The sequence below is a fragment of the Gambusia affinis genome, linkage group LG01 (genome assembly GCF_019740435.1).
Source record: "Gambusia affinis linkage group LG01, SWU_Gaff_1.0, whole genome shotgun sequence".
In the NCBI taxonomy this organism is placed as follows: domain Eukaryota; kingdom Metazoa; phylum Chordata; class Actinopteri; order Cyprinodontiformes; family Poeciliidae; genus Gambusia; species Gambusia affinis.
In genome coordinates, this window is record NC_057868.1 from 22,271,819 (window position 1) to 22,297,702 (window position 25,884).

The window sequence follows — 25,884 nt, forward strand, 5'->3', positions numbered from 1 at the left end:
AATGCATAAGTATGCAAATCCTTCATCTAATGCTTTGCCAAACCAACTTTTTCATTTCATCACTTATTCAGTCTTCAACAGGAGTTAAAGACTCAATATTTGCCCTCTCTACCTTGCATCCACTATAACAAAATGTCTTGTTCCATATGTTGATGCTACCACCATCATGTTTCAGGGTGGGCATAGTGTTGTTTTGGAGATGTTGCAGTACCAATTTTGTGCTAAACCTACAAGTGGTGCTCTTCGTTACATATGGAGAACAGGAGGACAGTTGGACAGTTGTCCTCCTGTTTCTCCATATGTAATGGAGTGATTATTATCAGACTTTTGTTAGTCTGTTCTGTCTTTATCCATTATGGACAAATATCAAGTTTTAATAATTCTCTCTCTCTCTCACTCTCTCTCTCTCATTCTATCTATCTATCTATCTATCTATCTATCTATCTATCTATCTATCTATCTATCTATCTATCTATCTATCTATCTATCTATCTATCTATCTATCTATCTATCTATCTATCTATCTATCTATCTATCTATCTATCTATCTATCTATCTATCTATCTATCTATCTGATTTTGGGTTTACTCAACGTTTTCTTTCTTTTCAAATACTTATTTTTATCAATGCATTTAAAAAAAATCAGAGACATAAAATGTTTGAAGATAAAAATACATTTTACGCGAGAATTTTGATTAATTGAGAGCGTGACAGCAAGTTACTTTTTACATGCGATATGAAAATTGCGGTACGCTGAACTGCTACCTCAGAAAAACCGGCGCAGTTTAATTTGAAATTCAAAGCAGACGGGCCAGCTTTCCCCACACACATGCTGTCAGCCAGGAGAGTCTTTCAGAGAGTTTGGAAAAATAAAAGTATTGAGTTCTAATTTGCTACAACAGTGCATTCCCACAGATTTACTTTGTTTCATTTTGGTCAATTTTCATTATTCACACTTTCAGAATAAGCTGTTATGTAAATAAGTGTGCCAATGAATTGTATTTATCTGATATTACCCGTGTCAGTCTTTATATTTAACAGATTAATGTGTCTGTGCTTTTGTTTTGGACAAAGTAATCACTGGGGATTCATGTCCTGTGGGTGGGCCATCACTGAAACACAGAGAGGACTTAATCATTATTACCGGTTCCTTCAGGCAGCATGCTCAGAGGAGGAGCTAATGCTCGCTGGGTTAAGGCGTTACTTGGAGACATGGAACACTTTGTGGTCCTCCGAGGCAACAAAGTGTGCTTTGGGTCCAGTCCAATGGGGGACGAGAGCAGCAGCAACAGGCTCGGTTTGTAAGAAGAATGTTCTTGAATGTTCCTGATAAGTCTGCATGGATAACACTAAATAAGAATAATACAAAAAAGGGAGACTGATACTATTTCTTAAAATATTATTTTGCATATTTGGGTCACCTAAGTGAGATTTTCTCACATATAAATAATCAAAATGACATTTAACGGCGTATAGGGATACCTCCTCCAAGAAGAAAACGCGAACATGAAGAAGAACATACACTTGTGTAAAGAAAAAAAAATAACACCCACAAAAGCAAATTTACTGTTCCCTGTGGAGGTATGCAAAGGAGTACCATTGTTTGATGTTCTGTTTTAATTGCAGTGATGCATAACATAGTTAGATTTTTTAAATAATAATAGTAATAAAAAAACATATATTAAAGAAATGTTGAACAGAGACAGGTCTGGGTGTGGATTTCTAGTGGGACTCATCCACCCAGGTTAATGCCGCTAAGATTCAGTTGTCCGTGGATACGCCCCACGCCTGTTTGCATACGTGTGTTGTGGAGGGTCTTTAGCACAGCTATAAAACCCCAGGGTCTTAAATCAGTTACAACACATCTAGTTTTTGAACTGTGTTACTATGACGACCCTCATCGGCTAACACAGGTTGCATAATTTCCTTGGTTGCATACAATAAAAACTTTGCAAGCTGACATTGTTGCGACGTTTTTTTTCTAATCTCGTTGCACACGATTAAGTTCTGGAGGATGTCTGTGTTTTGGTTTGGAATGTCTACATTCGTAGGGACACTGTCAAGAAGCATATAATTTGTGTGTGTTTTACCACATTTCTGTTCACATTCATATTTAGAGATACATTTCCTAGTTAGCCTGAGTGTGCAGCGTAAGTAGCACTATCTTAGCGTATTAGGAAGAGATCAGGGGAGAAATCAGATTAAGAAAAAAAAGAGAGGCAAAACAGCAACACAAATATCGTCTCATATAACCTAATAGATTTCATAAAACGAGTGACATTACACGAGGCTAAGCTCTTAATGACCTTGCTTTTTATAGGCAGGTTAGGATGCAGTAATCTGATTTATTATAATCTCCAACAATCTCTGATAAATGCTTACTGCATGCATCTCAGACAGAGGTCAGCTCCTATTGGTCCATTACAAGGCATTAGTGACATCTGCTGTTCAGATGTGCAGGGCCTTATTAGACAAGTTGAACACGCTTTCAGGGTTTGTAAGAGATGATTTGATACAAATGTAATATATAATTCTGAAAAATTCTGGGCTAAAGTTTCTGCCAGACCTGCCGGGCACCTCAGAATCCTGGAGACAAATACAAAGAACGTGAATGTATTACAGGAAATGACAGAGTACAACTCGTACTCTATAAGTAACTATTTATTGTACCATGAGATGGTCACTAGATCTTCAAAATGTTAGCTTAGCATTCCTTCTTTATATTGTCAATTGAACTTCAACTACAATTCTACAATTCTCACCAGAATAACTGATCTTGTGGAAAATTGATCACAAGGCTTTTAAAAAAAAAATAAAAACAACAAAAAAAACAACAAATATTTCTTACAATGACTAGATTGTGAGTTAGATATCTCTGAATATTTTTCAACCACAACAGTTGACCTTTGCTCATCTCCTGCGAGTTGCTAAAAATAAACAAACCTTTCTGGCATATTATATGCATTTTAAAAAATAGTTTAAGATACTTCTGTTAATTTAAACACATTGGAAGAATAACAATTGCAGCACCAGTGTTTCTTAACAGGGGATTTATTTTTACTTTAAATATTTGCACTCAAATAAGATGTGGATTTTTCTAAACTTAGTCGAAGAATGAGCTGCTGCAAAAAAATTGTTTATTTTAAGACTCTTCACATGCTTGTAGGGAACTTCAGAAATTGTGAGAGGCACTGCTTTTGAGTTTCTAAAATGTAGAGCACACACACAACATTATGCATAATGGAGTATATATCTACTTACTTCTGAGAAGGTCCATCACCAGTCAAAGTAAAAGCTAAAAAAACAGTGTGGATAAATTTTTAAAAGTAGCCTGAAGCGGCTAACCCAACCCAGACCCTAATGTTTCAGCACAGTCTACATGTGGCCAAGTTTCCATATAGATTTTTCTCTAAAGTTTCTGTTTATTAATGAAATATTAATACTATCTATTTTTAATAACCAACTTTGGTTTTACATGCCATAAGCAAGAATATGCTCTTGCAGCTGCACAAGTAAATAAACTTAAAATCAACCTTTTGAAACAACAGTTTTTAGATGGCAAACAATGCTTTTTTAAAAGAAAATCAATTAAACCTGCATTTAATGCAAATATTAAAAAAGTAATTGTTGATATTTAAACTAAAAACATCTCCAAAATGGGATTTGGCTTCCTGGCTCCATAAGAATGACACCCGTACTTTTATTGTATATTTATCAGCGCACTTGATTTATTTTGTCTTTATCAGAACTGTTCATTTGGTCCTATACGCTCCCTCTAGTGGTGGAAATCACTTCTACAATCATATGCTGTACTTCACAGTCAAAACATTTTCTTTCCCACTCCATGATACTTTACTGCAATCAAACCTTGCTTTCCCAACTATTATTCTAGGAAATCATTTGCATATTTTATGGCATTCACTCATCATTCAGATTTTTTTTAATTTCTTTTTGTATACATTTAATCTAGACAAACACAGCTTTATAATGTTTTTATATGAAAAGCTTTATAACAGAGGTACAGTTACAGCTTTAGCTGTTCTCATGTTAGGAATTTATTCAACTAAAATAGTTCAAATGACGTTTTGCAAAAGCATTTTTTTTCTGCACATACCGTTTAGTTCTTATGGTTCAGTTTTTACATGGCAGCACTTTTATGACCACAACAGCAAATCCTTACAGTACTTCTGTTTATTTATTTATTTTTTTCCAATCATGAATTTCTAAATTTATGCATCATCCATGTCTTGACTCTCCAAAACAACGCACAATTTTTGCTAACCACAAAGAGCAAAAAAAGAAAAAAAGGTTTAACTACCTGGAAATCAAAATAATAAAAACAGTGAAAATCTGCATCCATTTCCTGTATTGGTCAGTCAGCAGCGGATGAGACAAAAGCCATCAACGTCACTTTGTAAGTTGTGACCTCATCGCTCTTCAAAGTGAGGGGGACGCACACCTGGACCAGCTCAAAGGGCTGAAATAATAATCACATATTTACCACATAAATTCAAGACATTTTCTTCCAGAATAGAAATTCTCCATGTAACCCACCCACAGGCAGGGATTATTCAATTCACATAAAACAATATCTGCTTATACTTATAATGTTCATATATTGGTAATCACCAGATTGTATTGTGTGGATAATTACGTAAATGGTTGAGGAAAGAAAAGATTTTAACACTGAAACCACTAAAACGTAACATATAAAGAAATCTTCCGTACACATCTTCTTGTGATGAGTTTTTGTGTGAAACTCATTGGCCCAAATTTTTATGACTATAAACAATATTTAAGTATTTGCATGAATTATGAGGTTATAACCAATTTCTTTGGGAACAACAAGAATTCTTTTGGCAAGAGGACGGAATAAAACTACCATGCAACAGTTCATACCTGCTGTGACTACCTATTAATGTACAGCAGTTTGAATTAAATACAGCATTTTTTCTTTAGTGGATGCAGTAACAAAACTCTCTCCATCCTAATAAGCATATTTATTTTATATTTAGTCAAATTTAAGTTACTTACAATATCACATTTATGTATATATATTTTTTTGTATAAATCTTATACAGCTTTTGGTTGTAGTTGTATTTACCAATATTTAACACTTTGGATGGAGTAGCTGTCAGTATATAAACAATTTCAGGTTTTAAAATATATATATGTATATATATATATTTTTTTGAAGTTTGAAAAATAGATTTATATGAAAAAGAAATACTGGCAACCAAAAAAATGGAATTTTTTTTGTGTGTGTGTGTGAATATTATTACATCCCTTTCCTGTTGAAACTAGTTATGCCAATTGATCTGAGCCTCACCTGGTATGTACTTTGGGGTGTCCATGTGATGGTGATGGAACAGCTGCTTCCTGCCTCCACGACGCCTTTAGCAGGTTCCAGCTGAAAGCCCTGCTGCTGCACAGCTGCCAGGTCGTCCCAGTGAAACTCACCACTCTGGAGAAACACAGAACTCACAGTTAGGAAGTCCAGTGGTAACTCCTTTAGTCATCATTGCACAGCAATGAAGAAATGTTTCTCCCCTGCAGCTGATGAAACATAACATGTGTAAGTCATCTTTGGCGTGTTCTGCCAACATCCCGGTACCTTCTTATTGGCGTGTGGGGAGCTGATGCAGCCCACCCGCAGTTCCCTGACAGCAGGCCTGACGACCCTTGCTTTGTAGCTGGCCACCAGAGTGACGAGCACTGGGATACACGGCTTCTCCTCCGCTTCTGTCAGTGGAAGGAAGATTACAACTTCAGTCCTTCACATACAAATATATATCATTTCACCTCTCTTTACACACATCCAAGCTGATTATGTGAAATCTACCTCAAATTGTTAATTTGCTGTACCTTCCAAAAGTAATTACTCCCCCACCCTTCAATCCTTCCACGTTCCGTCACGTCATAGCAATGTAATTTATTTACCGCCACTGAGTAGTTGTTTTGTCAACCGATTCTCTCACCTGAGCTTAGGATTTCTGCAGCTCCTCCAGAGTTACTAAAGGCACCCTATCAACTTGCTTGTGGATTTAAATGGCTGTTGTGGGATAGTCTTCCAATTTTTGGCTTATAGATTGAAACATTAGATTGAGTTATACACTGGTGGGTTTTATTAAGAGGTATCAGAGCAAACATGGTCCTGACAGAAAAGCAAGACACTCCATTTCAAGGTATTAGTGAAAAAGTTGAAAACCGCACATCATTTTCCTTCTATTTCTTAATTACACCACACTTAATAAAATCCCATTAAAGTTTGTGGCTGTAAGGTGTAAAAAATAAAATTGTGAAGAAGTTCAAGGGACATGAATACTTTTTCAAGGCTCCCTAAGACATCACAATGTTACGTTCAGCTACCTATGACCGGCATAGATGACTTCATGGCAATGGCCAAATTCATCCTTTTTTAATTGATAAATCATAGACGGTCTGGAAGACAGCCATAACATTTATAACATTTTCCTCTAATAAAATACAACTTTCATCAGATCATATGTTGTCACCCTCAGGAAGAGACACAGACTGAGGCATTGATACCTGTGAGTTGAGGATGAAGTGGAGTGAAGACAGGAAGAAGAGAATCAATGGGTACTGTTAAAGAATCCATTCCACACAGGTACATATTCCGGGAAGGAACTGCACCCTTCAGATCTATCTCACAGACTTTACACTGTAAAACAGGCACATGGTTAAAGTAGTAACATCATGACGGCTAAAGTGTAATTAGGGTTAAGTCACCACTGCAAAAGAAAAGATCTGATTTTAAAAACAGAAAATGTGCTTATATGTCTGTGAATGTGTTTGCTGTTCTGCTCACCTTATTTAGCAGCTCTATGGTGAGTCTGTCTGTGTAGTTGAGGGAAGAATGGTCAGGTTGAAAAGTGATGGTGACGTCTTGTTTCTTTCCAGGAGCAAGGCTGCCCTCTAGTGGCAGTACACTGAAGACACTTAGCCCTCTGTAGTTCTGCGTTCCTGTTCCAGAAGGAGAGTTTACAGTGGCATCTCTATCTGCTACAGCAGCATCAGACAATCTTACAGACCAGATTTATGATAGAAAAAGCTGAGATCAGAGTCAAACATGGCTTCAAGTTTGAATGACAATGATCATTAAAACCCTGAATCCTCCATCAATTACTCTTTTTTACTCACTGGAAGGTTTATCCACCTTTTATTCATCAAATTAATACATCTGACACTGTTTTGATGGGCAAACAGAAGACAATAATTGGTCTTTACCTCTGAAAATGTAATTTTTAAACTTGTCAGGCTACACAGCCAATCACTTTTTACATCTTACCCACAGCTGGGTGGATCTGGGTGCCTCTATGTCCATTCAGCAGCAAGGTTACCCTGTCAGCTCCGTGCTGAGGACTGTTCAGAGAGTGACTGGCCAGCATCACTCTGTAATCCACGGTCTCAGCTGAACAGTTCATAAGCTGTTGGGGAGAAAAACAGAGGAACCACATCGACAAATTTCATAAGATCACAACGTCAGCAACTTTAGACCTAAGGCCCTCTAAACAAATAGAATATGCTTAGTTATTAGATTTTTTTTCTTTCCTTTCCCTCTTGTGCATATGTCTCACCCATTTTTAAGACCTTTTGTTCACCCCAACCATACATCAGAAGGTCACATTCACGTCAAAACATTTAAAATGACTGGACATAAATACTAAATGTTCCCTACCTTTTCTTTAGAGCAGCTTGTTATTTTGTGTGTTTGTTGTCTCCTTTTGTGCCTTTTTGACTGGGTGAAATCAGGTTTGGTTCTTTCTCTTTGTGTTGTTTAAATAAAAATATTCATTGTGTGAAAAGCCTTTGACTATTCAGGAACACTGGGGAAACTGCTCCGGTCGGAGATTTCTTTAACCTTATTTTTCTCTCCAAATTCCAGATATATGAATTTCAACACACATCTGCTTTGCCTGAATGACATGTTTACTAGTTTTTCCTATATTCAAGAGTGATTATGTCAAAGTCACAATATAAAACTGCCTCAGTTACGTTTATTTTACAAGAATCGTTATCAGTGTGATTAATTTTGGCACCAAATTTCTTTTAAAAAATCTTCCAACTAGAATATTTTTTTTCCCCTCACTGAATAAAAGTACTAATTTTAAAGGCTGTGATTTATTATTATTATTTTTTTTACATTTTATAGGGAGAATTTGCTGCGACATTAAGATTGATCAATTTCAATAAAGAAAAACAAAACAAAACAAAACAAAAAAAACTACTATGTTGCTGTAGAATTAAATTAAACATGTTAAACAAAATCGTTCCGAACTAAAAAGTGACAACTCACCTTGAAGTGTTGGGACACAATGTCTTTCTCCAACGCGTAGACAACATCAGGGAGATCTCCAGGGTGAGACGAAGAGACAAAAGGAAGCGCTCCCTCTCCTCGAAGAATGATTTCCAAAACCATTTTCAGGGTTCGCACGTGGAGTATTTCACAGTACTGTGGGAAAATAAAAGGCAGGGTGGGTAATGTACAGCTACCAATTCGTAATGAAACGCTGTTTTATTTAAGTAGACTCAAGTTGTCTTAAATTAACTCACCTTTTTTCTCAAGGCTGGACAGAAAGCCAGGACCAAAGTGTGTTTTTCTCCAGGGTTTAAGCCTCTCATAGCATTGACCAGGGAAAAAGGACCATGTATGTCCAACAATGATGATGTTAGCTTACAAATGGTTTAAGAAAAAAAGTTGACATAAAATATATATACATATATTTTTAAAAACAAAATATTTCTAGGTCAGGGTGTAAGTGTTGACCGCCAAACACTGAGTTTCAAGAAGTAAACATGAATCTGCCAGTGGACGTAATATAACAACATCCCATTTTTACCACAGTAGTTGAGTGCTAATGAAGTTTTACAAAGTTGGTAGGGAGTAAATGATAAAGATCAGTCATGATGAGGAGACAGATACGGTGAAATACACAGTGATATTTTAGACACGGATGTTCAGACCAGTGGGTTTTCAGTCCAGTTAAATAAGAACGTATTCACTGAGACCGCCTCTTAGCGACCTGTGGCTCGGAGCCACAACCGGCTCTCTCTCCCTTCCACAGTGGCTCTTAAGGATTTCGACAAAAAATGATGAAGAAACAATTTCAGTTTTAAAAGTAGATATAACATCCAATGCAAACTATTTATTACATATTCAAGCTATTTCCTTTTTACATTTCTTTAGTTATATTTAATATCCACAACAAAATGACACTTAAAGTACCTGTCATTTTTATTTAGATCTCATTAAGCTGGAAACGAGGCACAAATATCGACATTCCTCATAAGAAAATGCAGCCATCATCTTTAAAAAAAAAAAAGGAAGTTTTTTTTAATGTTAAAACCTGAAAATAGGAATAAAATGGTTGCTCTTTAAAAATTTCAGAAGATTTTCTGCTGTACTATTTATAAAAAATTAAGAAATGTCTTATAGAAAGTTAATATATGTGATTTAAAGCATTTTTATTTTGCTGGACTTAGGGTAAAAGTGGCACTTTGAATAGTAGAGAATGCAGACTCCTGCTTTAATGTCAAATTTACCTTGAAAGGCGTTGTCCTCTCCCTTTAAATAATACTATTTATATTTTGCTGGACTTAGGGTAAAAGTGGCACTTTGAATAGTAGAGAATGCAGACTCCTGCTTTAATGTCAAATTTACCTTGAAAGGCGTTGTCCTCTCCCTTTAAATAATACTATTTATATAATGCAGTTTAAACAGTTTTTATAAATGACATTTTCAAGAGCATAAGCAAAAAGCTGTTAAGTGACAGAAGTGCTAAGAGACTGGCTTAAACTGTAAATGCAAAAGTAAAAATAGATTATTTTATATTTCATTTAAAACATATTTGCTTACCAGCATTTAGTCAAATCTGACTTTAATAGGCATGTTTACACTTTCCTGGAGAAAGGATACTTCCACAGGCTCCTCTGAAATGTTCTGAATTGTAAACCTTTCAACCACTCTGCTTCCTACGGATGAAGCCAAAAACACAACATAGTATGCAAGGACAAAAAAAAAAATGGAAAAAGGATGTTGAAGTACTTCAGATAAACATCCATCTATCTATTGTTTTATCTTATCACCCTCCAGGAGCCATTTCCAATTGAAAAGAGGCAGGATACACGGATAAAGAGGCATATCTTCTACAAGATCAAACCATATCTCACCTATGTAAACTTGACGGAAATCTAAGACGTTATTGCCATTGCCAGAAGTCACCAGCAGAGGGGGCTGTATAGCGGGACATTCCAGCTTCAGGTGGAGCGTGTTTACGGGACTAAAGAGATCAAAACAGGCAAGAAAAAGAACGAGGAACGTTAGTTCGAAACTTTGCTGGATGAATTCATTTTGGTTCATAAACTAGCAAAACATAAATATAACTTTTCAAAAGAAAACAAGAAGGCAAAACATGAATGTTTATTTGAAGCTTACCATACATTATGTTATTGTCTAGAACTGCAATTTCTATTACCTTATGTAATCTAATAGATGCTCTGCAGAAATGAACCTTCTTTTTCTTTCTTAAGCACTCATTCATTCATTGAACCACAAACTATGAAAGCTTACAGTTGTATTACCTCCATGTTGGCTGGACATTTGCCTCTGGAGGATCTCCGTCTGACACAAAGCAGCGAACGATGTACTCTTTGTAGTATTGAGTAAAGGAGCGCAGCAACGAGTCCCTGGCCTTCCCATACAGTTCACATCTTTAAAAAAAGTAGACTATTACTATGTGAATAAGGAGACTTTTACTGGGTCTCATGTTTCATGTTTCTGCTAGACATTTTTTAACAAGAAAATTAACTTTCCAATAAAAAAACTAACAAAAAAAAAACATCTTTTAGCCTGCACACTTATTAGGACCATACTAATAAAAATATATATATATATATTTTGTGAGAATAAAGTAAAAAAAAAAAAAGAAAAAAGGAAATAATATGAGGAAAGTCGTAATAATATGTGAAGAAAGTTGTAATATTCTGACTTCCTTCACATATTTTCCTTTTTTATCACCATTTAGTGTGTACACGATAAACATTGGAAACTGACAAGAAGCAAGAAGGGGTATTGATCTATAAAATAATTGACCAGATAATGGAACGAGTAATAGCAATAACAATAAAATAACCAAACAAACAAAAACAAAAAGACAAAAAAAGCAAGCAAAACAAACAAGGAGGTAAAAATTAAAATTAATACATTCAAAACAAGAATGAAACATAGAACATAATAAATTGGTGTCACAACAAAAATTAAATAGATTAACATGTGGATCTGTTTTTTCTTTTAATCCTGGCAGTTATTTTCTAATTTGAATCATTTTTCTGTTCTCTCATTGATTAACTTAGTATCACAGATAATTTTGGGAAGAAGTGGAAAAGAGAGGGACAATAGAAAACAAACAAATAGAGAAATAAGTAAATAGATAAATAAACATATATGCTGGAACAAACAATAAATAAATAAAGGACAACTTAAAAAAAAAAGAAAAACACTGTGACCTTATTATTAGGCTCTTCTATTTTCCCTCTCCTTCCCTGATATTTACCTCTGCAGTGACATTAACTTCAAATATTATTTCAATTTCATTCTTTTACGACTTTATTATTTTGTATTATGACTCTATTCTCATAATATTTTGACTCTATTCTTGTAATATTAAGACTTGATGCTAGATATTTCTGACTTTTTTCTCATTTTTTAATTTTCTATATTTCCTTAACGTGGCCCGAACACTGCATCATAGACACTTAACTCTCTTCCCAAAATAATGATTTGCTTTTTATTGGTTATTCCTTCAAATGTAGTGACTGAATGCTTATTTAATGCAGCTAAATAACATTAAAAGTGAAACAAAATCTTTCAGGAAGCAAACTCACCGTGGATTTAAGGAAACTCGGTCAGCGAATTTGGAGGAGGGAAAGGACATATCCCTCCTCTTCGCAGACGCAGGGGTCCTCCTCCCTTTGTTGGGTTCAGCAGCAACGTCTCTTTTCATCTTGGACAACACAACAAAGATGTAAGGCAAGTAATACCGAAAGGCTCTGCTGGCCTGACACAGAGACAAGTTCAGAGGACGTTACCACCAACAACAGCCGGCGGTTCCTTTAGGTTGCATAACGCCATTGATCTGCTTGCACGACTTACAACCACAGACAGAGGTAAACCAATAATGAATAACTGATCGTTGGATGCAGATGATTAAAGAGAACAAGGTCAAAGGCCTTGCGAGAGCGACAGCGGCATCAACGCCTGCAGATAAAAACCCAATTAAAGCAAATTACTGTCGAACCTTACGACATGTTTAGGATACAACAGGTGAAACGAGGACAATGTAGGTTGGGTCTGGTATTAACAATTCTTCTGAGAACTGCTGCTTGTTAAACGCATTATTAGGTTATAGAATATCCCTGAAATAAACACATGCCACAATAATCTAAAATATTCCCACAATCCTTCAGTACTGGAGACATAAGGTATTTTTTAAAAACATTTCAGCTAGTGTCAGCGATCTGTTTCGACATTGCTTCATTTAGATAAATTCAACAGAGCCTGACAGTTGTTATCCGAACAGCTACATTAGTCCAAGTTATGTTTCAGTTCTTAAGGATAAAATCTCAACTCTGTATAGTGTGTAATTCATTGCAACAGCTGCCACTGGTTTTGATTTATCACATATTCAGGCTAATATTGAGTGAAAAACGTTAGTGGAAATGACCACATAACAGCTGGAGGCAGAGCTCTACAAGTGATGGACAGGGTCAGAGGTCAGGGCACCATGGGGGTCAGCAGAAGAAAGGCTCTCTGACAGAGAAACATATGAGCTGCTGCCAGTTCCAAACTTCTGCCATTTTCACAATATTTCATAGCACTCACACAGATGGTATTTGCTCCGTGTTTTTCTGCTTTATCCTGCCTCTTTCTTTGCAAACAAACCAAATAAACATCATGAAGATATTACGTGTCTTTGTTCAGCTGGTTGTTGTGTGCATGGCTTCCCCCCCAAAAACAATCACTGCCTCTAAAAGGTATACTCAAATATAGTTATTGTGATATATCAAAAACAATAAATTACTGTTATTTAATTATTGATGAATAAACACCAGTGTGACCTGCTATTTAATCACTTTTCCACCAGTTTGTTTTACATTTGTGAAGGTAACCGAAGCGGGTGTTCAGTTGTACCTCCTGTTCAGGGAGTCTGCTCACATCTTGCTCCTTCTCGCTGGTCAACTTGGTGCTTTGTTGCAGACGGAGAGCCTCTTCATTGATCATTTTCTCCGGAAGAACAGGTCTGAACATCACCTGAACCAGGCATCTCTGGAACATAGGAGATAGTGACACGATCATTCCGTATCTGGTTTTGGTGAAATGGTGAAAAAGCTTGGTTTGCTTAAGGAGGATAAACTTTCTACTCGCTATATTAAGCTACGTTGTTATCTTTATTTGTGAGCAGAAATAAAAAAAAAACTAAAGGAAAATTGATTGTTTTAAGCTCTGTGACACATTACAGGCACAAATTTTAAAATATTTGATGTGGAGTAGTGCATCGCCAAGTGCAAGGAAATGATGGAAGTGTTTTTCAAGATTTTTTACAAATAAAAATCAGTAAAAATTTTCTGTGCATCACTAATCAACCTGATGAGTCAAAGTTTTATTTATTTTTTTTTACAACCACCATTCTGTTGTGGTGTGTTGCTAACAGTTTTGCACATCTAGAGACTACATTTCTTTTCCTCATTCTTATTTTCAAAAATATATAAAAAAAAAAAAGCTCAGTGGAAATAATGTATAGGAAATAATAATAATCCTGCTGGAAGGTAAATCTCCATACCAGTCCTAAGTCTTTTTCAACCTCTACCAGGTTTTCTTTCATGATTGCTCCAAATTTACCTCCATCAATCTTCCTGCTGATTTGAGCCAAGCTTCCTGTTTCTGTTAGAGAAAAGCAACCTACAGAATAACGCTACTATCTCCGTGGATACAGTGATGGGTATTCATATTAATGTAGGCTTTAAGTATTCTGTCACACACATTAGATTTTAATTTAGCATTATCAGAGTAAAGAGGGCTGAATTCCTTTCCACCTTGCATTTTCAAGGTGCTATTAAGTGAAATGACAATAAAATACATTGACGTTTGTGGATGTAATGTCATAAAATGTGCTAAAGTTTAATTTGAATGAAATAATTTGCAAGGAAATGTGGGAACAAAAACTTAAAGGAATAATTATTTTTTTAAAACTGGTAAAAGTAGTTATTCTGTTAACTTATGAAAAATAAAAGCTCATCACCTAAAATTAAATTGAGAATAGTTCAATACCCCCCCTCCCCCCAAAAAATTGTCCTTCATTTCCATCAAGTCTCCAGCAGAGGGCAACAACGGACTACAGAAGCGTCCAGCTTTGCAGCAGTTAGGACGGTTGCATTTTAATCGTGCAAAATTGTTTACAACTGTGTTGTGGCAAGATTACCAGAATCATCTTCCACAGGCTGAAAATTATTATGATAAAATCAAAATACAAGTTCTTCCGGAAGGCTTGGTTTTCTTGGTGAGTAAAATGAGAAGTCAGACGGAAAAGCATGTCTTACTGCATTTTTTAGCAGCTACTTTTCTTTTCCTACCATGAACTAAAATCCATACCAAAATCATTTTAAATAGAAGACAATGCCGCAAATCAATTTGGCATTGCCTCTCGAATGTAAACTTACACTATTGCTTACGGGTCAAAGCTCATTGTATGCGGAAGTCCTAAAGGAGATGCTGATATGCACCTAAAATCTTTGCATGACATGGATCTGCTCTCTTTGAGAGGAGAAAAAAAATTCTCCTCTCACCTAAAACATCCTTTACATTTACAGACAAACATAACAGATAATCTCATCCACCTCTCCGGGGAGAAGGCGTCCTACTGAGGGCGTTATGCTGATGTCGGAATCCTTTGGTAAGATGAAGCAGAACAACCTCGGAGCTTCGACTGCTGAGACAACTTTGATGAGTCGAGTTCCAGCTTCTTTATCTTGGTAGTTAGTCAGGTAGATCGTGGCAGTGGATTTGTCGCCTACTGCCGTAGGTTTGAATTGAATCAGAGAGTGGGAAAGCACCAGCGGTGGATGAAAACCCACACCTCGACAAGGCAGCACAAAGTCTCTGATGAAACATTAAAAAAGGGAAGAAGACATTTATCATTCTATGAGCAAACATGTGGGACATTCACTCAAAATCAGAAAGGCAGTAAAAATGAACCTGTCAATTCCAGATTTGCAGTGGAGTTGGAAATTATATTCTATAGGTTTTTTAGGGCTGAAGATCAGATCGATCTCCAGGGTCTCTTGAGGAAGCAGAGTGCCAAAGCCATCGTAAGGCTGGACCTCAATATACTGTAGAAACAGAAGCAAAAAGTCACACTGAATGAGTTGAAAGTGTCTACATTTCATTAATTGGAATAAGAGTGAAATTACGATAAAGATGTTTGCTTTCAAAGGAGGGAATTTACATTCATGTTTTTCATAAATTGGTTACAGCGATTGTTAACTCTTTTGTACCATCTAATAATATTAAGCGCTCCTTGAACCACCATCTTTACATATTTCTAAATAAAGTGGTCCATTCAGAAAGGGAGGGTTTTACTTTGGTTTGTTGTGTTATAAAAAAGAAAAACCTATTTTAAATACATGTATCTTATTCTTATTTAAAATTTAAAATGTCCAGAATACTAACAGAAACGTCAGTAGAAATTAGAGTTCTGAGTGGATACATTAAACTTTTCGTAACCTGTGAATCCAATATGGCCGACTTATGTGTGAAACAGCATGAAATAGCAAAATGGTTTTTAACTCATTAAATCTTTCACACAAACGCAGCCAATTAAAATCTCCTTTGGAGAACAAGTTGGTACTACAGTTTGCAGAGAAGTACACTGGTTTTTAGCTGGAATCTGTAACATTAATTAACATGGTCTCTGATAATATCAGAGACTCCCCAGATTTCAAACAACAAATATCTTTCCCAAATCACAACGTAAGAAACCAATAGAACCATAGTTCACTGTCACCCACTATGTTATGTTAAGCTAGCAAATTATTATTAATTTTTGATTTTTTGTACCAGTCAGTGCAATCTAGGGTCTCACTAGTGGTATTCGATTCACGGCTTCAGAAGCAACAAGACATATAAACGAGCATACCTCAGGAACCGCCACAAAACCAAAGTCTTGAGGCAGGATGGACATGTTGGTGAGGCAAACAGTGGTTCTGACAAAATGGAAGATAGAACAGTGACCAAAGTCCACCTCGGTCTGGTCAAACTGCAGGTCTGAAGATGTGACAATAGCATGTATTGTGTACTGAGCTGGAAGCACCTAAAAAATAAATGCAAACGCCTCCTTTTTAGTTATGGTAAACATGCTGTCGCTTTACTTTGACTGGAACAATTTAGCATCGCTCGAGTCAAGACATTTTCATTCCAGTTTCTCCTTTTGGATCTGTAGTTTATTTCACCACCATGCAAATGCTAATATACGGCATCTCAATATAGTTTGATAATTCTTTGACTGTCCTTGAACTTTTATCACTTTTCAAGTCTTGTTCATGAATTTTTAATAGTATGGCATTAATGAAGCATGGAGAGAAAGCACACATAATGAACAGAAGTTTCTTATTTAAATAAATATGGAAAATATCCAGTGAATTGATGTTTAACTTTAGTCTTTCTGCTTAAGAAAAATCTTTTTTAAGCATTTTATGGATGTCTGTTATAATCGGGCAACAACATAATTTGTGTTTTTTTTTCTGCGTGTATTAAACATATAGTACTAGTTAAAGTGAGCTGTGAAAATTTAAATATAAGCACCAGATTACAGGGAACTCACTTTTTGCATCCCGGCTTTTGTTACCAAATATTTTCCAATGTTCGAATCAAATTAGAATACAAGATATTACATTTAAGTTTAACAATACAAAAGATTTTGCAAGAGTACTTTCAGTGCTTTAAAAATGTGCAGCCTCTTACAGATTTCTTTTGTTTTTGTATTTTTGGAACACTGACATGTTCAGATCACACAAATTTTAATTAATTCTTCAAACAAAACACTGCAAAATTAGTATTTATCTCAGCAAGGAAAAAAAAATCTATGCAAACTAACCTAACCCTCTGTTAAAAACTAATCCTTATATGTCAAAGGTCGTCTTCCAGCTTCTCTATCAGATTTAGTTTAAGACTTTGACTGCACCACTCAAAAACAGTAAGGTCAGTGTTCCAGCATGCATATGGTCAGCATCACAGCAATATATTGATTCAACTTTTTTCTGTCTCATAAGTGGGGGAATAATTATGCATATGCTTGGGACTATTCTAGGAGGAGGATTAATAGAGATTGTTTGCCCCTGTAAATAGCAATCACAGCAGAATTAGAAAATAAACTCCACAGCATGTTGGCAAAAATGAATCACTGTGCAACATGGTGTGACAGTGAAGCCTGAAAAACCTGATTGTTTTGGGTTTAATCAATAACGGAGCTCTAAAGCACTAAACTGTGGTCATGTTTAGAACAATAAAAAAAAAAATAAAAATAATAATAAAAAAAAAAATATATATATTATATAATTAGTAAGAATAACTTAACAAGTAAAGTTAACAAAACGTCTTTCTTCTCCTTGTTTTGACTCAAGATGGCATCCTCCTGAGTCATGTCAGTACTCAGCAGAGGACAGTGTCACTGTGGCATTTCTTGCCAGCTGCTGTGTTGTCTGCTGACCAAACGGTGAGTGTATGAATGTGTGTGACCGTTTCTGACGGTTTAATGCCAGGAACTCAGGGCCTGAGGCTGGGGGCAACAGCTTTGATGCTTCACGGGAACATCCTGGCTGAGTTTTTGGCTCCTCTTCGGTGTCACACACACACCTCAGTCCTCAGTCCTTTTGCCCTTGTAGAGAAATGGACCATTGGTTGGCTGGCAAATGAGAACAAGGTGACGGTTTGGCAAGAAACGGAACCAGATTTAGATTTGCTCAAAAAAAGAAAAAGAAAGAAAAAAGAAAAGAAAGCTGGCAGAAGCAGTGCACAAATGTTTCAACGGCTGTTCTGGGCTCTTTTTTTATATAAAGACTGCAGTTCACAAATTTCAAAATACCAGAAAAAACCTAATATAAAAATTTGACTTGGGCTTCAACTTTACAACAGCCACCACAATCTTCAATAACTCTTTTAAATTAATGTGTTACAGTGTTAATTAATGCTTTAATAATCCTTTTGGATTATTAAAGTATTTTTGAATTGAATTGAATTGAAATTGTGTCTATCCAAAAGAAATATCTGACCTGACCTACAAATGAAAAGGTTTAGTAAGCAGGCAGATTCATAACCACATTATGTAGCCTATGCCAATCAAAACCAGAAGGATGTAGTTAGTAAAATAATCTCTGCACTCTGCAGTCAGAAAGAGAACAGCACAGCAGAATAAATCAAGCTAAGAAATCAAGTACCTATGTTACTTTCAGTTGTTATAAAAATGCTGCATGTATTAAACATGACTTAGCAGAAATTGTACTTCACGGTTTGATGCCTTGAAATTGGCCTCTGTCCCTTTAAGAAGCTCCTGCTCTTTCCGACCCCGCCTTCAGCTCATCACCACAACAACGCTGTTATAATGCAAAACTCAAAAAAGTAGATTTTATTTTCATGCAGTTTTAAAAAAAAAAGTTTAAGAAAGGGGTTCCACATTATTTGTAGGGTTACATAATATCAGGAAACATGTAACTGTGTACCACTGTGATGATGATATTGATTACTATTAAGCCTAAAACGTTTTCTAACAAACAAAAATTCACACGTTTAAAGACCAACATGTAGATGCATTTCAAAATTCCTAATAAATTTGAAAAAAAAAAAAAAAACCCAAAAAAACATCTTGGTGACATTTATCTTAGACTGAAGATGATGGAAAAGGAGAAGGGGAGCTGCAGTCATTAGAGGAACCACCTCACCCTTCAAAGGCCTCATTAAGCAGGGGTTACTGCGTTTATTAAAAGCGTGGCAGGAAGCCGCAGAAGAAGCATTCAAACTGTTGCTTTAAATTTAAGAAACTAATTTTTTTTAAAGTTTTAAAGTGACAGTTGTCAGATATTGTCAGATGTCAGATTTCCTTTTAAATTAGTGATGTATTTTATTCAGCAGAAGAAGCTACATTTAAAAATATATATATGTATATTCAGTTTAATAAGGCAAACTGGAAATGGATAGCAATTCTTTATTCTAGATAACATCCAGATGAGACATTTTTATAACATGTCCCTATTTAATTAAGTTCACACTTCTCTTTAGGGTTATCTCCAGACTCCCATGGTGAAGAAACAGAATAGTTTAGATTTTTAAAGCCCTAATGGATGTGGATGACCAATAATAAAGAAGGTAAAAAGTTGTGCGATTCCAGATAAAACAGGATCTCTCTAAAACAACGTGGAAAACGTTCAGCCTTCTGTCATTATCAGCCTTTTTAAGACGAAGAAACTACATGCATTTGGCAGCTGCATGCCCATTCGAAGCAAAGGAAGTCATTTTCAGTGAAACAATGTGGGGTAACCTTTATGCTTGGCTTATTAGCGCCTGTGGAGTAACTGGGCCTTGAGGGCGTGAGATAATTTTAGCCTGTTACCAGCAAAATAGGTTACAACCTTCAGTGATGCTGCTTCTGTCAAAAAGTAGGACTCAAGAGCCACCACACTTACATGGGAAGTACAATTTCCTCAGGATCACAAGGAGGCTTCCTGTGAAATGAGTAGAACATGTAAAATATGATACAAACCTGCCCTGCTACTTGCACTGTCATTGGAACCTCCAGGACGCCTGTGTCACTGTCAAAATAATTCCCAGCATCTTTGGACAGGGAATGTCTAAGGAGAAGGCAGAGAAAGGAAAAAAAAACAAAAACAGTGTGAGAACAGAGTTGTTTATATAAAGCAACGCTTTTTATAGTCACGACCGAAGCAGTGCAAGAATCTAAAAAAATGCTCAGAAGCACTATAGGCGCAACAGTGATTTTTCCAAAATATGGGTTTCTTTACAGATGCCAGATCTCAAAAGTCAAAAAGCCAAGAGCCGCTCGAAGGCTTTGTCAGGGTTAGATTCAGATTCAGACCCTGAAGACCCATTTAGTTACTGTAACCCACGACTGTTAAGATCGGATTGCCAGAGAAAGCAGGGGAGAGATGAAGAGTGCGCCTCCACACTACTGTAGGTTGTAGCCATGGTGATGAGAGACGTAAGTATGATTCAAAGAGGACACAGGCTTATGTAAAACTCCTTTCCCTCAATATCAGCAGGAGTTGAGTGCTGCTCTCATGATAACAATTACACTGGATATATATTTATAACGTCTGCCTTACATTTATCCACCAACTCTCTTTCTTTTTAACCTGAATAAATTGTTTATTTTCAGATTTTTTTATTAATACAAAAGTCACAACAGAGAGATTTACAGTAAGAGAAAGACAGCACTAACATACTACCGACCAGTGGTACGTCATATTAGCATGCAACAAACCGAATGTTGGAAGAAAACAAAAACAGGTGCGATTTATAAAAAACACAATGTGCATATCCTGGTGTATCACATCGATATCATGGCGCCGTTATCTCATAGTAACAGAGCAGTATAATGCTACTCTGTGAACAATATTGTATTCAAAATGGGTGACCAGATTCAAACAGTACTTTTTTGCTGAACCTCATAAGCAACATCTAAATTATTCCATTTGTAAGTGATTCATTATGTCTCTCATCGGATTGTCGACAGTTCAGAATCCTTCCAGGTCAAGAGTATCATCCTGAATCAGCGAAGAAAAAGGAATAATATTAGACTAGTAGCAGGCTCTTGTTACTAAATGTTAGCGTATTTAGCAACAGTATGGTTATTAAGTGAGGAGATGAGCACTCATTATTGATGAAGACAAAGAAATTATTGTATGAATTGCTAGTTTGTAGTTTGTTTGGCTTGGTTTTAGTAAATTCTAAAAAAAAATATAACTTATCAGGCATGTACGTAATTGCTAAACTGGCTTTTCAAAAATTCTCCATTTAGTTACTTGAATCCATCCAAGGCTAATGAAATGTGCATGGTTTCTCTGTGAATAAATAAATAAAAAAGCATAACAGTATAACTGAATAGAGGTAATGCCAACTCTTTTTGTTGGGACACCAAAAATCGCAATGAATGGATATATTACAGACATGAGACATCTTTGCCAATATGGCTCTAAGTAAATTAAAATGGTGAAGCCCTTTAAACTGTATGACGTACAAATAGTGGATGAGTGAATACGATTGATGTAAGACTCCCAGATCTTGTCAGTAACTTGTATTCCCAAATCATCTTTCCAAGTCCTCCCAGGGAGTGAGAGAGACTAGCATGAAGCAAGGAGTTGTATATTCGTGAAATTTGCCTCTTAGTCGTTGACCAAGCTTGCAAGCAATCCAATATTAAGAGTTCCCTTTGTGCTCTTAATTCTGTCTGAAGTCTTTATAACTGTTAAATGTTTGCGAAATATCCACCCGACATTACTGTCATACAAAGCAGCACCTTTACAGTCGCATGGACAGGCATGTGTGTCACATTTTCCATTCCTCACCAATATTGCAAACCTTCTGTTCAGCAACAAAAACAACAGCACCTCAAAGCCAATAAGGTCACTGCCTCTCCTGGCAAAAATGAAATCTCTGCAATTATGCAGTGATTTTTTTTATTCCTTCTCTCTTTCATAACTTGACAAATGAGCACAGAGGGTAGATTTAAAGAAGCGCTGTTGTTCTGCCTACTAATAGTGTCGCTGCTGGAGAGTCACTCTTGAATTAGCTTGGCAGGGCCGAGTGGAAAAGCCTGGTGGGGCGTCACCAGGCCCATATGTTCGGAGAGAATTTGTGCTGCAGATTTGCCCGGTGTCCTGCACAGATCTGTCTTGCGTGCTCCTCTTCCTGATACCCAGATTATCCGCATCAAGTCTCGGGTTTTTCAGTCTTTTAATGACACGTTTAAGATTTGTGGAAGACACAAGTGGAGCGGAATACAATAACTGGAACTTCAGAAGCACAAAACAAAAACATGTCTCTCAAGTGTTTCACAGAAAACCATAAAATATCCATGTTGCTCAGCAAAATCCTGTGTAATCCGAAAGGCTAGGACCATTTGTGATGCATAATAAAAATTAAAATAAGCATTTATCAGAATAGTACCTCTTTTCATGTGATTTAAATAATAGTGGAATTTATTTTACCATTAAAAAATTGATTAGGAAGAGGATTATAAACAGATTATGATCATAGCTTGATTGAGGGTTAGAAATGACAAAAAATAATGAATAGTTAATGCCATTAATGAACAAACTAGTCATCATTTTGGTTGGGTCTTTCTATCTTCTGAGCCCTCTAAAAGTTTCCAGTAGTGACGTAAGCAGTGTGCCAGTGGCAAAAAGCACTGGGGAGAGTCGTTCGCCGTAATCTGTAATAAATCATCCTTGTAATCTCCCTTTTATCAGCTGGAACCGCCGGGGTTGGCCCTGCTGCCTGCTCTTCAGAGATTACACCTAAACCGCTCAGACAAGCAATCCCATTCAAAGGATCCCGTCATCAGGTTTACAGAGCAAAAATAAGGAAACAGCGATCTCTGCATGCATTAGATTGGGTAGTTGTTTTCAAACCAGAAATCCAGGATCAAATGAGTTGGATCACATGGGGAGGAAATAAAGCACACAGGCTGAAAAAAAATACAGTGGCTTACATAGAAAAATCAAGTATACTGAACTTTTTTTTTTTTTTTTACAATGGAATCTAATTGTTATAGACCAACATAAAAGAATGTATCACAGGGAAGCTAAAGAGGTTTGTAAGAAAAAGTGAGTGAACAAAAAGCATGATGAAGACCAAGAGACACAGCAAACAGGTCAGGTATAAAATTGTGTTGAAGTTGAACTTAAGCTATTTTAATGGGAAGAATAGGCACAACTATTAACCTCTAAATATAGAAAAGCAGTAGATACACCCCCCAAAGACCTGTATCTTCCTTTAGAATGAAAGGTGTTTATACAAATCATTGGCCAAAGAGAGTTGCATGTAAAAGCACATTTTCAGAATATTTTGAAGATCAGGGGTTGTTTTCCTTCCACCTTACAATTATTCACCTCTCTATGTTTGTGTATTGTTGAAAAATCCCCCCTAAAAGTACTGCAATTTTGGAATCTGCTTTTGTAAAAGGACAAGATGTAGCAAGGTTCAAGATACAGAGTATCTGCAGGTTTTAGCATATCAAATTACGAGTTTTTAAGACCTTATCAATATAACCTTCAGATAAATTAAAGCAGAAAAACCCTTAAATGTAAAGGACAGTTGATCGTGCTGCATTACAAATAAGAATAGCACAAACGGAAATTTCTGGGTTCTGTTTGCGGCTCTTGGCAGCGGTTTTCAGCTTCTGACACTGCATATGACTCTCTATAGCCTTATCCACTGTAGTGTTGTCGTACTGGAGGGCCACATGAGTGAGCCAGTGGCAAAAACGAACGTTGTCCAGGCAGCCAAAGAAAAATTTTGATAGATGCGAAAAAGCTAGCTTGTTGACTGGTGTATTTTAGCAGCTACCAGTAGCCTCAACCACCTTAAGTCACAGAAGATACTGAATAAGTGATGTATTTACATGTATTTGAGTATGTAAATTTGATAGTAAGGTATTGTACTTACACTTAGAAACATGAAAGTCTTTCTTATTATTATGTTTATTTTGTTGGTGAAATGTCTGTCTGAAATAAATTATCATTATCATAATCATCATCATCATCATCATCATCATCATCATCATCATCATCATCATCATCATCATCATCATCATCATCATCATCATCATCATCATCATCATCATCATCATCATCAAGATGTCTGCATGCAACTCAAACTTTTGACTGAAAGAAAAGTCCAGACCATCAGTTCCTGAAACCAAAAACCTTGTTAAAGTGCACAGGAAGTGAGTGTAAACTCTGCCGGGCCGCGGTAAAAAACTTGTGGGGTCCAAATGACTCCATCTCTTAAGACTGAGGGAGAGTTAATGAAGTTTAAGAGAAAGATGATTCTCCTTAACAAAAACAAGAAAAAAAACTGAAGTCCATAACGTATCAACAACAGCTGCTCCACACAGCAATGAAAAATCGACATTTTAATGATAAAATTATAATAAAACACACAGCGATTCAATCAAAATCCTAGCAGGGAATAGCAGCGTGTGAGCTGGTACTCTGGATACTATGAAGAAGAAATTATGTAGTGCACATAAGAATGCTTTGGATGTGTGAGGAAAAAGTGTGGGCTGGCTGGTGACAAATAAAAGTGGAGGAAGACAGGGAGAGAAAGGATGAGGCAAGAGAGATGTGGGTAGCTTGAGCACAAGCCCCTCACAGGAGGAAACAAGAGTGTGCTCACTCTCTCCCAGAAGCATGAGGAGGGCAGAGAAGGCGCAAACACCTGTGTGAAGAATGAAAGCTATGAGTCATTTCAGAATCCAGATATAACAGTGTGCGAATGGGGTGTGTGTGTGTGTGCGTGTCTGTGGAAGTGTGTGAGCGTGGATGTGACAGTGAGTGGAACCAGTGCAGATAATGAGGATTTGGAAATCCAATCGTGCTCCGGCTGGGAGAATTGGTGGTGCCATTTTAAATGACACACTGCCTCTGCATAAAACAAAAGCAAAGCGAGAAAAAATTAACAGATCGGAACAGAAGATCCAACCATGACGGAGGGAAAGGAGGGACACAGCCGGCTGATGTGCTGAACACATTATTTATTTTCCCTTCTCAGACTGTATGGTGCCAAATTCTATTTTGGGTAAAGGATGCTCTTTTGGTTCACAAAGGTCCTTTTTTAAAAAAAAAAAAAAATTGTTTCTAAATCTAATCCAGATTTGTTGTTTCTCACTATCGTCCTTACTGCTGAACTGCAGACAGAAGCTTTTATGTTTCTGATCTCCCAGCTGATTCAGAGGCTGTATGCCCTCAACATATGGAGACAGGCACACTCATATGTTCTTTCAGGTCCATGACCCACAAGATCCCTCAACCTTGTTTTCTCAAGCCCTAACAGACTTTAACCTTTTAATCTGGATAAAGAAAAAAAACAAACATCCTTACCATTACTTTCCATCCCTGTGGGTTGATGTACGATCTGGGAATTTAAGTAATCAGTCCCCAACGTTATACACCAAGACATGCAGTCAATCAAGTTTTTGCACAGCCAATCTTTCTTGAATCATGGACTATTTTTGCTGCTTGCAAAATATTTTTGTGCCACGTCATCAAGTGGTTGATCTATCGCAGGAAACTACCTTCATGGTGAAAGTGAGACTGAATTCATTTCAAAACGGAGGGCAGATACATTAGCCTTAGCTTATCATTACACAAAAACCTTTTCAGTAGAGGAAGCTGCGCATTTATTAAAGGATGTAGCTGTTTGTGTCAAGTCTTAGATTTCTGGATGAAAATTTCAAAGCTATGCATGTTCCAGGTGAACACTGCAGTAGCTTTCCTGGCCCTGATAGAGAAGGCTACGAGGCTGTCCTGCAGCAGTTGATATTTTGTGAGGAGAATTTATACGCTGTGGTCAAGAAAAACAGATAAAAGCACGGGGAGTTGCCATACTCTCCCTGAGTATGTGTGGGTTTTCACCAGGGTCCCTGCAGTCAAAAAAATCATGTAAATTGTGTAGATTGGCCACTAGAAACTTTGTGGGACTGTGTACATGCAGCATGATGGCTTGTTATGTGTCGCTCTGTAATAAGCTGATGCTCTGTCCAGAATTTTGGAGTAAAGCAAGACAACATGGATAGGTAA

The 25,884-nt window shown here is 36.6% G+C and overlaps 1 protein-coding gene across 1 annotated transcript in view; it reads right to left on the reverse strand.

Annotated features, from left to right (window-relative positions):
• Window positions 1-614: 614 nt before the first annotated feature.
• cfap74 (cilia and flagella associated protein 74) overlaps window positions 615-25,884 on the reverse strand; it is a 62,965-nt gene continuing 37,695 nt past the window's right edge. Inside the window, exons 21-37 of the mRNA XM_044111444.1 lie at window positions 19,827-19,914; window positions 16,212-16,385; window positions 15,272-15,405; window positions 14,914-15,175; window positions 13,211-13,345; window positions 11,905-12,023; window positions 10,603-10,731; window positions 10,192-10,301; window positions 9,938-9,993; window positions 8,575-8,694; window positions 8,318-8,473; window positions 7,310-7,448; window positions 6,830-6,984; window positions 6,550-6,682; window positions 5,615-5,742; window positions 5,330-5,464; window positions 615-4,477 (exon numbers count right to left, since the gene is read on the reverse strand). Of these exons, the coding sequence (XP_043967379.1) occupies window positions 4,373-4,477; window positions 5,330-5,464; window positions 5,615-5,742; window positions 6,550-6,682; window positions 6,830-6,984; window positions 7,310-7,448; window positions 8,318-8,473; window positions 8,575-8,694; window positions 9,938-9,993; window positions 10,192-10,301; window positions 10,603-10,731; window positions 11,905-12,023; window positions 13,211-13,345; window positions 14,914-15,175; window positions 15,272-15,405; window positions 16,212-16,385; window positions 19,827-19,914 (2,278 nt within the window). The 3' untranslated portion in view covers window positions 615-4,372. The remainder of the gene's footprint in view (window positions 4,478-5,329; window positions 5,465-5,614; window positions 5,743-6,549; window positions 6,683-6,829; window positions 6,985-7,309; window positions 7,449-8,317; window positions 8,474-8,574; window positions 8,695-9,937; window positions 9,994-10,191; window positions 10,302-10,602; window positions 10,732-11,904; window positions 12,024-13,210; window positions 13,346-14,913; window positions 15,176-15,271; window positions 15,406-16,211; window positions 16,386-19,826; window positions 19,915-25,884) is intronic.